The 16,628-nt window shown below is 29.5% G+C and overlaps 2 protein-coding genes across 2 annotated transcripts; both read left to right on the forward strand.

The window, feature by feature from the left end:
• Window positions 1-7,871: 7,871 nt before the first annotated feature.
• Window positions 7,872-8,339, forward strand: HELRODRAFT_77704 (hypothetical protein; the record flags this gene model as incomplete). Its single annotated transcript, XM_009018364.1, has 2 exons — window positions 7,872-8,129; window positions 8,163-8,339. 2 exons carry the CDS (start codon window positions 7,872-7,874, stop codon window positions 8,337-8,339), a joined length of 435 nt encoding a protein of 144 aa, XP_009016612.1.
• A 3,642-nt stretch (window positions 8,340-11,981) lies between these two features.
• Window positions 11,982-16,628, forward strand: HELRODRAFT_171664 (hypothetical protein; the record flags this gene model as incomplete). Its single annotated transcript, XM_009018365.1, has 12 exons — window positions 11,982-12,071; window positions 12,583-12,687; window positions 12,853-12,912; window positions 13,426-13,530; window positions 13,702-13,807; window positions 14,543-14,623; window positions 14,717-15,015; window positions 15,186-15,321; window positions 15,636-15,894; window positions 15,959-16,121; window positions 16,182-16,403; window positions 16,476-16,628. The coding sequence occupies 12 exons, from the start codon at window positions 11,982-11,984 to the stop codon at window positions 16,626-16,628; spliced, it is 1,779 nt and encodes a 592-aa protein (XP_009016613.1).

The following is a 16,628-nucleotide window of genomic DNA, read 5'->3' on the forward strand; positions in this document are numbered from 1 at the left end:
TTCATTAACCTGCAACCAATGCTACATTTTAGGTTATTTTGCACCAGTTAAGGTGAATAATGTTTGACAGATTCATAATATCAAGTGGCAGAATTCATGATAAATACACAAAAACACATTATCCAAGGTGAAAGTTCAACAATTTACAATAATTAAAATCCAAATAGTTTAAACAAAAACAAAAATTTAATTATGTTAATATATTTCCACTTCCACGCACACACACACACACACACACACACACACACACACACACACACAATTAGGAAATTTCTTTTTAGGCACATATGAGGAATTAAAATCATGCAACCTCAATCTATATTTAAACAAAATCATTTTATTTGGACCTAGTATAATAATTATATATATATATATATACAGGCACGCGCGCGCGCATACACACACATACATACATTATATGAGTTTAGACTATCATAAATACAATTATTTATAAAGATCACTGCGTTTCCTGCATTATTCAGCATTATTCAACTTGTAGTTGAATTTCTCAATTTTTCTAACGAGACTTTTATCGTCTTGATGATAAAAGTCAAGATGATAAAAGTCTTGTTAGAAAAATTGAGAAGCTCAACTACCAGTTGAATAATGCCAAAAACGCAGTGATCTTTATAAATAATTGTATATATATATATATATATATATATACACATCAGCTTATAATACTGGATAAGGTGTAATTTGCACTTGAACCTGGTCAGAGACCAGTTGCTCAGATGTCGTACTGTCACACTGCCCAACTGGATTTAAATAAATGAAATAACCTCCCCTGCATACATTATAACAATAAAAAACCAATAAAATGAATTTAAATAGCAATTTAACAAGATTATAACATCAAAAGACATCCATTAATCTTATAAGTTATGGCTGCATTTCTAACAGACACAGTCTTTAACATTATATCTTGCAGAAATCAAACATATAAAACCCAATCAAAAATTATTCATCTTAAAGTAAATTAAAGTGTACATAAAACTTCAGCATCCTACTTCCTGTTACTGCAAGAAGTAAAACAATATCAGCTGATAAAAATATCAATTGAATTTATTGTTAAATCAAGTTTTAGTTTTTTTCCTTAATCTGTTAAATGCATTGTTGTCTGGTTTTGCAAATATTTACAATCAATGGAATGAATGCTAATGCATCTTATTTTTTACTTGTAAGTTTTAGCTATATAACACTCTCTATAATACACAGTCTATTAGGCAGCAAAATAAACCTATTTTCAATTATTTGCCTTTATATTAATTAATTAACTAAATCTCGATAATCATAGTGCGGCTGATTTTAGGATTTTGAATTTTAAACTATATAATATATATATAAATTTAAATAAAGTAATTGAGTAAATTCCTTTTAATAATATTAATATCATTAAGTTAGTCAGCCGTCAGTTATATTTCTAGATTATATTTTAATATTTAATTTTAATTTAAAATTACTAATAAACTAAACCAAAATCTGGAAAAAAATAATTTGATAAATTATCTTTGATTCATAAATTTGAAATCACTGAAGAGAAAAATTTATTAAGTCAATTAAATAAAACCGCTTTCTAATAAATATTTTCTCCAATTTCTTCATCAGTCAGTTCAGTTGTATTGTAAGTTGTATGTTGTATTCAGTATTGTATTGTGAGCGACTATTGGAGTTTGACGAAAGTTTAAAAATTAAAATGATAAAAAAAATGTTAATAAAAAAATTCCATCCGCATAACACACATTTACAGAGCATTTTTAAAAATAATGGCACAAACGATTAAACCTTACGGATCGAGACTAATTAAATTTTTAGGAGATAGGAGCTTGAGAAGGTCCTGCCAACTAAATGTCGTTCACGCTTTTGTTTTAATTTTTAAACGCTACGCTGCAACTAAATAACAAACTTATAACAAACAACAAAATAAAAATTCGAGAGAAAATGAAAAAGATCAAGAACCGGTAGAAGCTGTCGGTTTTATTTGTCGGATATACAGATAATGCGGATAATTTAATCTTGATAATAGTAATTATTTTACAAATACGGAGTGAGTCGTAATTTACTTACCTTTTTCTAAAAAAGTAGTTACTAGTTATTCTAAGCATACTAATACTACCACCAATTAAAACTACAACACACAATCTTCGTCAGCGCAATATAACTATCAAGTCGTCTCACAATCTACATACCAGAAAAGACCTTCATCACAAGACACCTCAAACATATTAATACTAACTAAAACTTTATCATCACAGAACTAGATTTTATTTATCGATCACCTCACTAACTCACCATCAAATATATAAATACTCATTAGAACTTTATCATTCACAGATCAAGTTTTTAATTATTGATCACCTCACTAGCTCACTAAGTCATCATCTAGTCTATTAATTTGCCGTTACTTCATTTTATATTTCATTGTTAATTACTTTTTTTTATTTTTATTATTATTTATTTTATTCTAACTTATTTTATTTTTTATGTTTTAACATTTTTCTTCCTCACTTTTTGTATTTATTTACTTATTTGTTTTATTTTGTTCTACTGCCTTGCATGTTGTTACAGTTTCTGCGTCTGTATGTGTAAAATGTTATCTATAAAATTTCGGTCGTTTTATTTTATTTTATGCAAGCATTAAAAAACCCTTTATATTCCAAAAACGAGCAAGCTGCAATTTTATGGTATGATTTTGTTTTGATTCAATTTCTTAACACCGTAACGTCTGGATCGGAACTTCTTCAATAAGGTTTTATTCTATAAGCTATATATAGAAGTTAGATAACGTTTTGTACCTTTAATGTGCATGCAGTCAAACTTTTTTTAATGTAAGAAAATGTTTCGAAAAGTTTTAATTTTGCCATGCTTAATGGTTCACCTCAATTGCAAAGATAAAACGTGAAAGAGACGACAGATTATTACAAGAATAACTATAATTCATGGATCTACATAAATAGAGAGTTTTTCCATGCCATAAATAGAGAGTTTTTACATAAACATAAAACATAAACACAACATGGCATAAACATTATTAAATTATGGCTCACCTCATTTACAAACAATAAAACGGAAAAAATGCGCAACATGCGCTAATAGTGTAACCCCCATATATATATAGAATTTTATATATATTCTGTATATATATATGGTGTAACACGTGTAGCCATAAGCAGAGGGAGTTTTTACGTCTATGGGCTAAACATAAGTTAGTTAGGTTTAACCATGGAATTATATAACTATTTTATAATAATATATAATATATAATTAATATATATAATAATAATATATAATTAATAATAATAATTAATAATTATAAATATTTATAATTATTATTATATACATAATAACAATATATAATTATATTATATAATTCAATGGGTTTAACTTTCAATTGTAAATATAATTACAAAATTAACATATATTATATTGGACATTTTTATAATAATTTCTACACAATCTTAAAATATTGTATTTATTTATTTAATTAGTTGGCGTATTTTATGTATGGTATCATCTTTTATTCTATGGGTACAGTTAACTAGAGAAAACGTAATACAAATTATAATATCTTTGTAACGAAAAACATCTTTGGTCGTAAACATCATTCTTCCTATTCTTGACCTAAAATAGAAAAAAATTCAACTGGGCATTTCCGAATTGACGAACTTAGTTAGTAAAACCTGTGGATGTATTTTTCAACTTTCTATCTTTCTCGGTCATTCAATTTAGCGGTATATTTTTTAGTTTATTGAACGAAGTAGCTGAAGCTCCGGTTGGGTTGGTAGTGGCCTACCTAGTGGGTAGCGGTTGCAGGTGTGGTGGTCAAATCAGTAATCTGTACCATCTACCAACTACCAGTTTACATTACCAGATTACCTCATGTGCTTTTTTTTCTTAAAAGTAAAAGTTAAATTAAGATTAATAATTAATCTCACTTAAGTAAGAGATTACTGTGTATTTGTATTTAATTTATTAATATAATAACAATATTGATCAAAATTTTTGCTGAATTATTAGAAAAATAATATTAATAAAGAAAGCCTAGAACATGACATTAAAATTTTTTAACATAATTGAACATAACTTTATTAGGTTAATTAATTTAATTTATTTATTGTTATTCAATCAATAATAAAAATGATTATTCATTCATTATAATATAATGATTATAAATTATCCTTCATTAATATTAATTGCACACGTATTTAATAAATTTATTTATTATTATAATTTTTTAGTGTATTTGAAAAAAGTAACTGAAAATGAAAAAGTTCATTTATTTACTCATTATTTAGTGAATCAGTCGTGACACCATATGTAAAATTTGGCATTTTATTCTAATATTGGTTTTATAAGTTACAACTAGACTAGATTATGTATAAATTATAAGTCAGTCTTAACTTTTAAAAGTATAAAGTGTGTGGACAGTTTCAACTTATTAATTAATTATTTAATTAACTACCCTTTTAGTCTTGTTATAATTATAACTAGTAACATTCATTATTGATTGAATCAAGTATATTTTTTATTTCTAGGTCTCTATCGCTAAATAAAGGACTAAAACTAAAAGCTACTTCACTTACAATTGAAGAATAGAAACTTGTATGAAAAAATATGCCTGGCTCTAACTAAAAATTAAGAAACAATAAATATAGAAAGAAAGAGTGAACACTCTATAGCAAAATTATTTTTGCACTTCATTTTTTATTTGGAGGTTCTATATTAAATTAAAATCTTTATTTTTTTAACTTAATTAATTTATGTTTTATTTTTATTTTATCCTGTTGTCATTTTTAACTTTTATATTTAATTGTCATAAAGCCAAACATTGTTTTAGATTCCAATTGAATTTCCTTTTAACCAATTTAATCATCACTTGTTATTTCAAATCAAATTAGTTTAGTTTAAATTTTGTCATAATCCAAATATTTTCTATTTATGAAAAAAATGTCATAAGATACATAAAAAAATCAACTTTTTAATTCTGAAAATTTAGAAGCATCTACATTTTTCGTGTTGAGAGATTCAGTGAAGTAAATTAATATTTTTTTTAGCTTTTATTGAATAATAATAATCAACTAGGTGTATATGCACGATGACATATGTACATATGGAAGTACTTTAACATTCTTTATAAGTTAATACTGTTTATTATTTTCAGCTTTATATGATGTCATGTTATAATTGTTCAGCATCTTTGAATATTATCACAAAAAAAGTTAGTTTATTTCAATTAATACATTTTGTTTTTTAACTCCACAAATTTTATTTCTTCAAAGAAATGTTCTATATGTTGTCAAACTTTCTGCAAAAAATGTTTTTCCCAACAATCACCCCCCAAAGCCTGTTTGAAGTGTTTTAAAATTTTCTCGAGAAATTATACAGTTAAAGATTTGGAGTCATATTCAGCAAAAGAATTGAGGAATTTTTTAATGGGGAAACAGATTTCATTAGACAACTGTTTTGAAAAATCAGATTTAATTGCTCTCATCGTGAAAACCTATTCAATAAATGACCGATGTAGTGTTGATCTTGAACATCAGAAGCATGTACAATTACTTAAGGTGTGTTCATTTTAATAATTCAGAATGTTTTTTCATGATTAAGTTTTGTTTAATCTTGGTTTAGTTTTGTATAAATCAATGTGCGATCAACAACTCTACTACCACAGTATTTGTTCTGCTATGAATATTTTCAATGATATTTCATGTACTTTGTTACTAAACTAATTTTGATTTTAAGGTTTCGTTTTGTTAAAGAATTAAAAAATTTTCAACTGTTTATTTGTTTTGAAAAATTTTCAGTTATTAGTTGCTTATTAAATATTTTATTTCAATAAGTACAAGTTTTGTTTAATTATTTGCCAAATATTTAAAACATTATTTTTAATTGTGAACATTTGCAGACCAAATTTCACCAAGAAATTGTAGCCGACACCAGGCTTTTAAATTCGCAAACGTTTGGCTTAGTTACAAATTCTCCAGACACTGATGACACGATCAACCAAAGTTCTGCATTTTCAGCGTCCAATGTTTCTGCAGATAACAGCAACGTTAACGTAAACCTTCAAAGTTTTTCTTCAGCTACATTGAATCCAAACATAGAAGAGGCAAACCTCTTGAACATACTTCCACCTTCATATGATGAACTTTCTCAATCAGAAAATACTGACATGGATGTCACGTCATCGTCTACAGGTGTTCTTAATCAGGAATCAACAGTAATGCCCCATAATCTTATTTCAAAATTTTAACTTAATTCTATAAATTGTTTTATTAATGATTTTTTAATGATTTATATATATATATACGTTTGGGTTAAGACTACAGTTATTAAGAAATATCACCGCATCTTCCACATTGTTGAGTTTTTAACAAAGTTTTTCAATATTTCAAACATTATTTTATTGATATTATTCAATTTATTCAAATTGATAATAAAATTTCTAATTCTAAAATGCAGTCTAAAATAATTGGAAATTTTATTATCGATAAAATAATTGTTCGAAAAATTAACAAACTTAGTTACAAACTCAACAATGTGGAAAATGCGGTGATATTTCGTAATAAATAAATAAATATATATATATACAGTTACATATATATATATATATATATATATATATATATATTTGTAGAGACAATCAATTAATCTTCGTTTGGCGTCCAGAGACCCAGTTCCCGAGGTAGGACGTTGTTTTCTTTGCCATCAACTTTTTGCGCCAAATTAGTCGATCAGTTGTATCCATTTCATTTAAATTTAGAGCTTTCATGTCTTGCTCGATTGTTTGTGACCAGGACTTTTTTGGACGGCCTTTGGGACGTGTGCCAGGTACTTCAACATCTGCAAGAGAAGTTATGGCACTGTTTCCACTTCGTTTGACATTACCAAATCACTGCAGACGGTGTTGCCAGCATTCATCCTTTTTATCTTCTAAACCAGCATAACGCAGAATTTCGGTAGAGTTGATGTGGTTCTTCAGACTAATTCGTTGCATCCATAGGAGGAGCATTTTCATGTCGGTTCGTTGAAGTTGTTGTTCCAGTTTGGTTGTCATTGGCCATGTTTCTGCACCATATAACAACACCAGACGTATCACAGATTTATAAAGTCTTGATCGTAGTGGTAGTGGGATGTCACGCCGCATCAATGTAGAGGCAAGGAGATGCCATTTATTCCAGGCTGCGTACTCGTACGTATGCGTGCTCGAACGGCAGCTTCAGTTGTTCCAGTACAATCCAGAACATCCCCTAGAACAAATGACACAGAGACATATATATATATATATATATATATATATATATATATATATATATATATATATATATATATATATATATATATACATGAATTCGGAAAATAAGTTTATTTTGAATTTTAATAAACTAAACGTTCACCAAAAAACTTTAGTGAGAAAAATCGAAAAAACGAACTACAAACATATTAACGCCAAACATTCGGTAGAATTTATAGAATATTGTAAAAATTATGGTCTATTACTAACATATATATATATATATATATATTTGTTTGCAACTGTTCATTTTCAAATATTTTTGTTCATCACTACATCTTATCTATAGAGACACAATTTTAGTTAAGGTGGTCAGCACATACGTTGGTATCTTGATCTCCTGTGCTTTTTTGCCAAATAAAATTCATTTCAATTCAATTCAATATATATATATATATCTGGCCGCATACACAACATAGTTTTATGAATTGTTTTTTTAATGATTTTTTAAAAGGTGCCTAACGAGGTCTCACGAATTTCTCCAAATTCATTTGCGAAGCATGAAGCATCTGCTAATAATGTAAAGGTTTTTTTTAACAATTAAATTTATCTATTTGTTTTTATTTGGTGAATAATAATGCTTTCCTATTTAAAACACGTTTCTTCTCAGATTTCAGAAAAGCGAATAAAATTGGATGATTTAAAAGACGTTTCAGATATTGAATTGCTCAGTGTTCGGCAAATTAAAGATATATTGACAAACAATTTCGTAAATTATAAAGGTTGCTGTGAAAAGTCTGAACTGTCAAACATGGTTGCAAATTTATTCCTGGAACATGCAAAAAATAAATCAAGTACCTTCTTTTTTGTGATTGAAATTTACATAGAAGAAATAGTTATTGATTAATTAACTATCGTTGCAGTGGAGAAGCTTGATGAAATATCATCTGATGACCTGTGCAAGGTATGCATGGAGAACGTGATAGATTGCGTATTACTGGAGTGCGGGCACATGGCAGTTTGTAAATATTGTGGGAAACAGATGGCTGAATGTCCCATTTGCAGAAAATATGTTTCTAGGGTTGTTCATATATTCAGAGCCTGATTTCTTGTCACCATTTTTTTATCGTATTTCATGCTTAAATAAATTGATAGTACATAAAAAGCTTTTTTAATTATTTATAAAATGGTAAAGTGTAACAAAATGTCAACATTTTAAAAGACAGTACTTTGTTATCATTTAATCTGTTAGCGAGTTAGCTCGGCCTTTGTAATACTAAGGTTTAGCCATCAAAGAATGATGTGTAAGCAGTTTTGCGAGTGACCTACCTGTCTTCGTAATAAAGAACCGATTTTTTCGTATGTTAGTAAAGCTCATACAGAGACAGTTATGCCTAATGCTAGACATATTTTTCGTAGGAGAAAACATTTTTGATATAATTTATCGGATGTTTCATGTTCAACTCATTAACGTAAAAAATGCAATCGGAATTTAAATTTCATCTCAATCTACATTTATTTTAGTAAATTTATCGATTATTTAGTTATCAACTTTTTGGTATCACTTTTGAAATAACGAGTTAATCTTCTATGTAGATAAAATCATTAAAAATTTATTGTATTCCCATCGCCACACATTTCCAACGTGCGAACGTCGAAGCACATTTTATATGCCCTTTTTCTCAATTTATGATGGCGAAATGAACGCGGTACTTTTCTTGGCCGTCATGACTTTCTTCAGACCATGTTTTTTATTTATTTAGTCTGTAAGCCCCAAACTCTCGCATCGCACGCAAAGAATGTAACCATATCTGTTAAATCAAGAATAAAGATACCAATATTGTAACAACATGCAAGGCAGGAAATAAGAATTGTGATTACAAAAACAAATCAGTTACATTAAGCAGAAATAAAAAAGTTTACGGCATACAAGTTTTAAAGATTTTCTGATGGCACTTCATTTTGTGCCATTTTTGTTAAACACTTTTTGTTTTAATTTTTAAAATGATGGTCTGAGATTCATTTTTGTTTTATTTTTAGTATTATTTCAATAATATACTGACAAGGATAAAACGCCTAGCATAAACAGCTATTCTTAGTCCAAGTTTCATTTACATAAACGCCTCACGTGGTACCGAATTCAGACTTGTCTGATACATTTAACGTTTGCAGTATCCTGCGATGCATTTATCAGATGCCAAACTTTGATCGACTCGGTCGCTCGCTGTGACGCTTTATATGAGTCATGATTATTATTATGTTATTTATTAGAGTAGGACGTTTCTACTTATTGCTTACGTTGCGTTAACCAGCGTTCACTCAAAAACCACGGCGATACATGTGAAATTATATTCTTTCATTAATGAATAAAATGATGTTTGATGCACACACATTCATAATTAACGTTTATTTACTCGTTTGTACCATTCCTTGAATGTCCTGAGGTCCGTCCACAAAAGCAAAAAAAACCTTTGTCGTAGTTGGCATACTCTTCGACTTAGAATCAGATTACAGTGCATCTGAAGATGTCTGTAAGAAATATTGAAAAAGTTGACGTCTACGAATTACAGTTGTCAATAGAAATTTGTATACTTCAACTGTGAATGTTTCTTCTGTGGTATTATTCTCGACAAATACGTTTTTCAAAAATTTTACAGTAAAAACAGCAAAATATATAACGCCATTTATATAATAATAATAATGTCATTTATGAGCGCCCTATGCATAGCGTCAGAGACGCTCGGATAAACAAATGTCAGCACGGCCACAAAAGGCCTGTTCAAACAGATGCTGCTTCGATCGCTTTTTAAACGTTTCTATTGATGATTGTTGACGGATGAGGAGTGGCAATGTTCATTTGTGTTTAGTACTGTAAGTAATTTTCTGTCCCTACACCGTTTGTCCAATTCCAATGAAACCTTTACGTTATAGTTTATTGAATATACTGAACTGACGTAATGTTATTTAATTTTTTCAATTCAGAAGCTAAAAAGCAGCACACCCCTTTCAGCCATAACTTGTATTATTTCATCAAAACTATGAACAAAAATGGCATGTTTACTCATTAACTGTTTGTCGATCATAGCATATATTGTAATGAGCTAACCTAAAATCTGTTTAGTGTTTCTGCTGAACTTATTGCATTTCAATAGGTTCTGTTAGAAGGGTTCTCAGCTCTGTGCATGCAAGTGAAACAAGCCTTTTGAACCTTCCAGTACGAAAAGCTGTAAAATTACTTTAAATGAAATGAAAAATAATTCGAACAAATGAAACAAAAGAGTTTTCAAATTCAAATGAATAATCCATTCAGGGTATTTATTATTTTAAAAATGATATGAGCGAAGTAGATTAGATTAGTTAAGGCCTCCTAACGATTTGTGAATTTCATTTCGTAAGCGCATTAATGTACATTAACGTTTATGCTGACATTGCCTAAGATTATTATCTCTCGTTTTTTGGACTCATGAATATTCCCGATAAATTTTGTCATTGTTTGCTGAAACAGTGTTGACACAGACTACAAAAATATTCCCCAGTATAACAATTTTTGCACTTGCACGCACTTGTGTGATACTTCTGTGTGTATCAACTGAGATGTACATACTCGGGATGGTCGAATGGCATCCATCGTTAGTTACTGCGTTTGTTGTTTTTTCGTTTGGATCGAAAATAAATGAACATTATTGATCCTGTAAGCAGGCATGTGACAACTTCACACGCGCTCCATCTATATAATGATGGTCCCAAGGGGCATTTATTTGTACAAGCGATTGAGTAACTAATAAATATTTACACATTCCGTTGGTTGATAAATATTTAATAACGTTAAATGAGATAATCATTACCATAACCTAAGCGTTAATTTTCAAAATGTTAATAAGAATAAAATTTATTTATTTAAACTTTAACAATGTAAGAAAATAATGTTTTTGTTTCATATTTCAACAAAATTGTGATGACAAAACAAACAGATATTTTGTGCGTGTCACACAATTATTTTCCCAATTTCAGTTTTGAAGATCTATCAATTTTTTTTTTAAATTTTTAGAAGAAACTCACATCTTTTTTTTACTACTAACACAACCACACATTCATGCATACATTCATACATAAACATAAATTGGCAAAAACCAACAGGACTACTTAGTGAAATATAAAAAAATTAAAAAATTCTTCAAATATTTTTCTATTATCTCATCTTTTCAGTCCGTTTTTGTCGCAATCAGGATATATATATATATATATATATATATATATATATATATATATATATTTTATTATTCTTTAAAAATCAGGATCTGGGGTTCAGTTGGCGGTTCCATGGCTTTGAATATAATCAAAGATATATATATATATATATATATATATATTGTTGGTAATAGACTATAATTTCTACAATATTCTATAAATTCTACCGAATGTTTGGCGTTAATATGTTTGTAGTTCGTTTTACTACAAACTGGGGCTATTCAAACTGGGGCTGGGGCTATTCAAATCTCATAATTCTACCTGGTTCATCAAAATAGTGAATTGATATTGATACACGGCTGTAATTTATTGAATAAATTTATGAAACACGTTTAATTATAGTTGTGCTTGTTTGATTTTACATAAATTATGTATGTTAAACCGAAAAATAGTTGATAATTGATATTAACTTGGGAAGAAATTGAACCGGTTACGACGAATCATGTGCATCTGATAACGACATCATTGAAATATTTATTCCGTTCGTTGTACCCCTACCATGATAACAGGAACAATCGGCAGCATATCCGGCATGGACCTGGGAGTCATCGTGCTCTACTTCCTTGTCGTTTTGGGATTCGGATTCTGGGTGAGTCAGTTGCAAACAAATAAATAAATCTCATCTATTTTTATTACTATATTTCATTTTGTCTTTCAAACATACACACACACAACCTCACACGCACATACATGCACACATATCTAAGCATAAATAAGCATAGGTACCTAGGTACGCACGTACGTACGTACAAACAAAACAAACTAACCTACTAACTTACTATCAAACAAACTAACTAAATGCACATACACACAAACAAATACACACACACGTACATAAATACATATATATACATTACATACAATACAGTCATCATTGAAAAATAGAGGTTCAGTTGGCGGTTACTTTTTAGCGGGAAGATCAATGCATTTTATCCTGGCAAGTTCATATTTATATTGTTCATTTTCAACTCGTTACATTTTACAAACTATCATTTTAATCATTTATTTTCCTTTATTCAACTTACATTTAAAAATTTTTTAAACAATAATCTGTTTTATTATTTCCCAAGAATATTAGTTAATTTTCCGAACGAGTGTAGGTGGGATGTTCCCTCTTCTCGACCAACATAGGCAGCAGTCACTTCATCGGGCTCGCAGGCTCGGGGGCTCTGTCAGGTTTGGCGCCCGCAGCCTTCGAATTCAACGTAACAATTAACCTTTATTCCTATACATTTTATAGACACTTTTTAACATAATATATTATAATGCGTACAATTTTGTTATATAGAATTTATATTATTATTACGTAAGTACAATTATATCTATGAATATATACGAATTGCAACTTTTTGTTTTATAAACGAACGCAGGCAATATTTGTCATAGGCTTGCTAGGGTGGCTCTTTGTCCCTGTTTACATTGCTTCTGGGGTTTGTTTGTTTGTTTGCTTGTTTGTGGCTTATTCTAGTTTCAAATCAAATGTTATACACCAGACAATATCAACTTCAATTTTTAAGAATATTTCCCAATTTAAACAACACCGCTTTTTATGGCAATAATATCAATTAAACCTTTAATTTACTGTAAAAATATTAACACATATAGTTCGTATTTATGCGTTTTTCAATACTTTATTCCCATTTTTGATTCGTATCATTATTTTTTTCACAAGTTTTTGAGTTATTTAACACATTATATTTATTATTCTTTAATTTTTTGTCTATTTAATTTAATTTTTTAAAACAAATATTTTATTCACGTTATGCCACAATTGTACATAGTCTAGATTGTAGTTCATTTTTCATTTCTGAGTTAGTTAATTAATCGCCATCAGCAAAAATATGACAACGGCTCACAAAGGTTTCTTAATTCATTTAGAGTAATTACACACACACACACACATGTAACACATGACAAATTGACTATGACATGTAACGTCGCAGGTCTACACGGTGCCAGAGTACTTACAAAAGAGATTCGGCGGAAATCGAATTCGTATCTACCTAGCAGTTCTTGCTCTTGTTGTGTACGTTTTCACTAAAATATCCGTAAGTACTTGTTTGATTTTAAATTTTGATTTTTGATTTAGTTTTCTAGTTTTAATTTTACAAAATTAAACGTGCGTGGTAATAATTTTTCTTCAAACAAATGTAGTAACAAGAAGTTGGATGCGTTTTGATAATAAGTTTCAATCTTTCAATTATAATCTATTTTTTTAGGTTGATTTATATGCTGGGTCACTTTTTATTAGTCAAGCCGTTAACTGGGACATTTTTTCATCCATTCTCGTTATTCTGGTCATATCTGCTTTATTCACAATCACGGGTAGGCTTTCAACTCTTATGTAACAAAATTTTAATTGTTTGATGTTTCGCACAACGGAGTTAAAATGTAATATATATTGGACATTAAATTTTTAACACAAAAATACTTGAAATGCGTAGACAATTAGGAAAAAGCGTTTGCCTTATTATTATTATTTTTATATGTAAATTATTCTAGTTTATTTTTCATGTAGCACCCGCTAGCCTCAATCATATACGTTGAATCAAGATATATGACCTCAACCGTCACCACTATATATATATATATATATATATATATATTTATATTAAAAGTATATAACATTACATAATTAATGTACATGATCATCACATTTTTCATGAGCCAAACTTGTGCATAATTCAATAAATCATTACCCTATTAGTATAACAATCTTCTCCATGCAACGTTATCAAAAGTTGTTTCGTTAAAAAATGGACGCCCATACCTAGGAAGAAACAGCAAAGTGGAAAAATAACATGATTGGTCATAATTAAAATAATAATAGTAATAGTGTTAATAAATATTATTTATTTTTGTTGTTGTAATAAAACGATTATACAGCATCTCTGGATGAAATTCGTGTGTAATTTTTAGCCATATTTGTTATTTTGGATTCAATTTTTTTAAATTTTATTGAATTATTCTTTTCATTTCCCGATCTAACAGCTTAATGATGAATTGTTTGAAAAAATGTAATTTTTAAAATAATTTAACGAAATTGTGAAACAATGGCAGGAGGGCTGACGGCAGTCATGTGGACAGACTTCATCCAGACAGTCATCATGATCATTGGCGCGCTTTATCTCATGGCAGCAAGTGAGGTTTTCATCGACACGTTCATAAACTGAAACTTTTTTCAATTGAACATCCTTGTTTATGCAATTAATAAAAAATTTATAATTTTTTAAGGTTTCATAGAAGTCGGTGGCTACCAAAATGTTATGAATAAATTTCTTAACGCTACTCCATTAATGAATAAAACTAATAATGGCCTTTTGGATAAAAATCATAAAAACGGCAATATAACATCAATGGAAACGAATTTACACGACAACCACACAAGCAATGTTTTGAACAATAAAGAAGCATGTGGATACCCGCCTCTAAACAGTCTGCACCTAATTCGGTCCGCTGACGATCGAACGCTTCCTTGGCCTGGAATACTGGGCCAGCTTATTCTATCTTTGTGGTATTGGTGCTCCGACCAGGTCGTCACTCTCATTTTATTATTAAATAAGAAAATTTACTAAAATATTTCATCAAATTTTATTGTTGCAACGGAAAATAAGAAAATTACTTGGAGTAATAAGGATTCTAAATGGAAATTGATTCATTTTAATTAAAAAGTTTTTCAGTGGATTGGGAACTTTTGATTCAGGTTATCGTCCAGAGAACGTTGGCATCAAAAAACTTAAGTCACGCCAAAGCAGGATGTGTGTTGGCGGGATTTCTCAAGTTTCTTCCTCTCTGGGTCATCGTCTTCCCGGGTATGATTGCAAGAATTCTTTTTCCAGGTTACGTGTAACCTTGACGCATGAAGTTGTATGTATGTACATATTTGTGTTCTTGTGAACCCCCTTTGTTCGATATCAACTGATTCAAACTATCTTTGTTTTGTTCTAAGGTACCAAATATCATTTGTTTTTTCAAACAGTGGGCTAATAGATGGTTTAACAATTTTACATAAAACACGAGTCAATTATTAATCATAATATATTATTACAAGATTTATAACATAAGCATATAGTAAAAGTTTGAAATAATAGAGAGAATTATTCTAAAAAATTTAAAAATTAATCTATTAATTTTGTTAAACAATAAAATATAGACAAGGTTGCTTGTGTCGATCCGGAGGTATGCATCAACATCTGCAAGGCCAAGACGGGATGCTCCAATATGGCCTACCCGATGTTGGTTCTGAAACTCATGCCGAATGGAGCTCGTGGACTCATGCTAGCGGTCATGATGTCAGCGCTCATGTCGTCACTGTCGTCAGTTTTTAACAGCAGCAGTACTATATTCACCATGGACATTTGGAAGAAGTTGAGAAAAAAAGCAACTAACACTGAGTTAATGATTGCTGGACGGTAAGAATTTTTAATAAAACAAATCAAAATTATAAAAATTATGTCTTTCATTTCTTTTATTTAGAATTTTTGTTTTATTCATGGTGGCCATCTCTACGGCTTGGATACCCATAGTAAAGCTCTTTTCAGATTTGTATTTTTACATTCAGCGTGTTACCAGTTACCTTGCACCACCAATTTGTGCGGTTTACATTCTAGCTATGTTTTGGGCTGGAACAACGGAAAAGGTTAAAATAAAACATTTCGTCATATTTAATTTGGGTTACAGTGAACGATTTTCACTTTAGGGAGCTTTTTTTGGCCTAATGATCGGGTTAATTATCGGAGGAGTTCGCCTAGTGGTAGAGAATATTTACCCCACTATATTATGCGATAGTGATATTTCGTACGTGAGGCCGGCCATAATAGAAAATTTTCATTTCTCATACTTTGCAATCATGTTGTTCTTCATCGTGCTTGCGACAGTTGTGATAATTAGTCATTTTACAGAAAAAGTTGAAGATAAATACGTTAGTTAAAAATTATTTGAGGTAGTATTTCATATTTCTTCATGCTTATTTACTGTGAAAAAAATGTCAAAGCTCATCAGATTATTGTTTTGGAATCGGCATAGCAAAGAACCTCGTTTGGACATAGGAAATATATCAATTGAACGTAAAAAAACCAAGTCAACCGTCTACACCGTGCAAGATTGTTCAAGTCGGCCAACAAATGGTTTTTTTGGTTTACAATAA

The sequence above is a fragment of the Helobdella robusta genome (genome assembly GCF_000326865.2).
Source record: "Helobdella robusta unplaced genomic scaffold HELROscaffold_21, whole genome shotgun sequence".
In the NCBI taxonomy this organism is placed as follows: Eukaryota; Metazoa; Annelida; class Clitellata; order Rhynchobdellida; family Glossiphoniidae; genus Helobdella; species Helobdella robusta.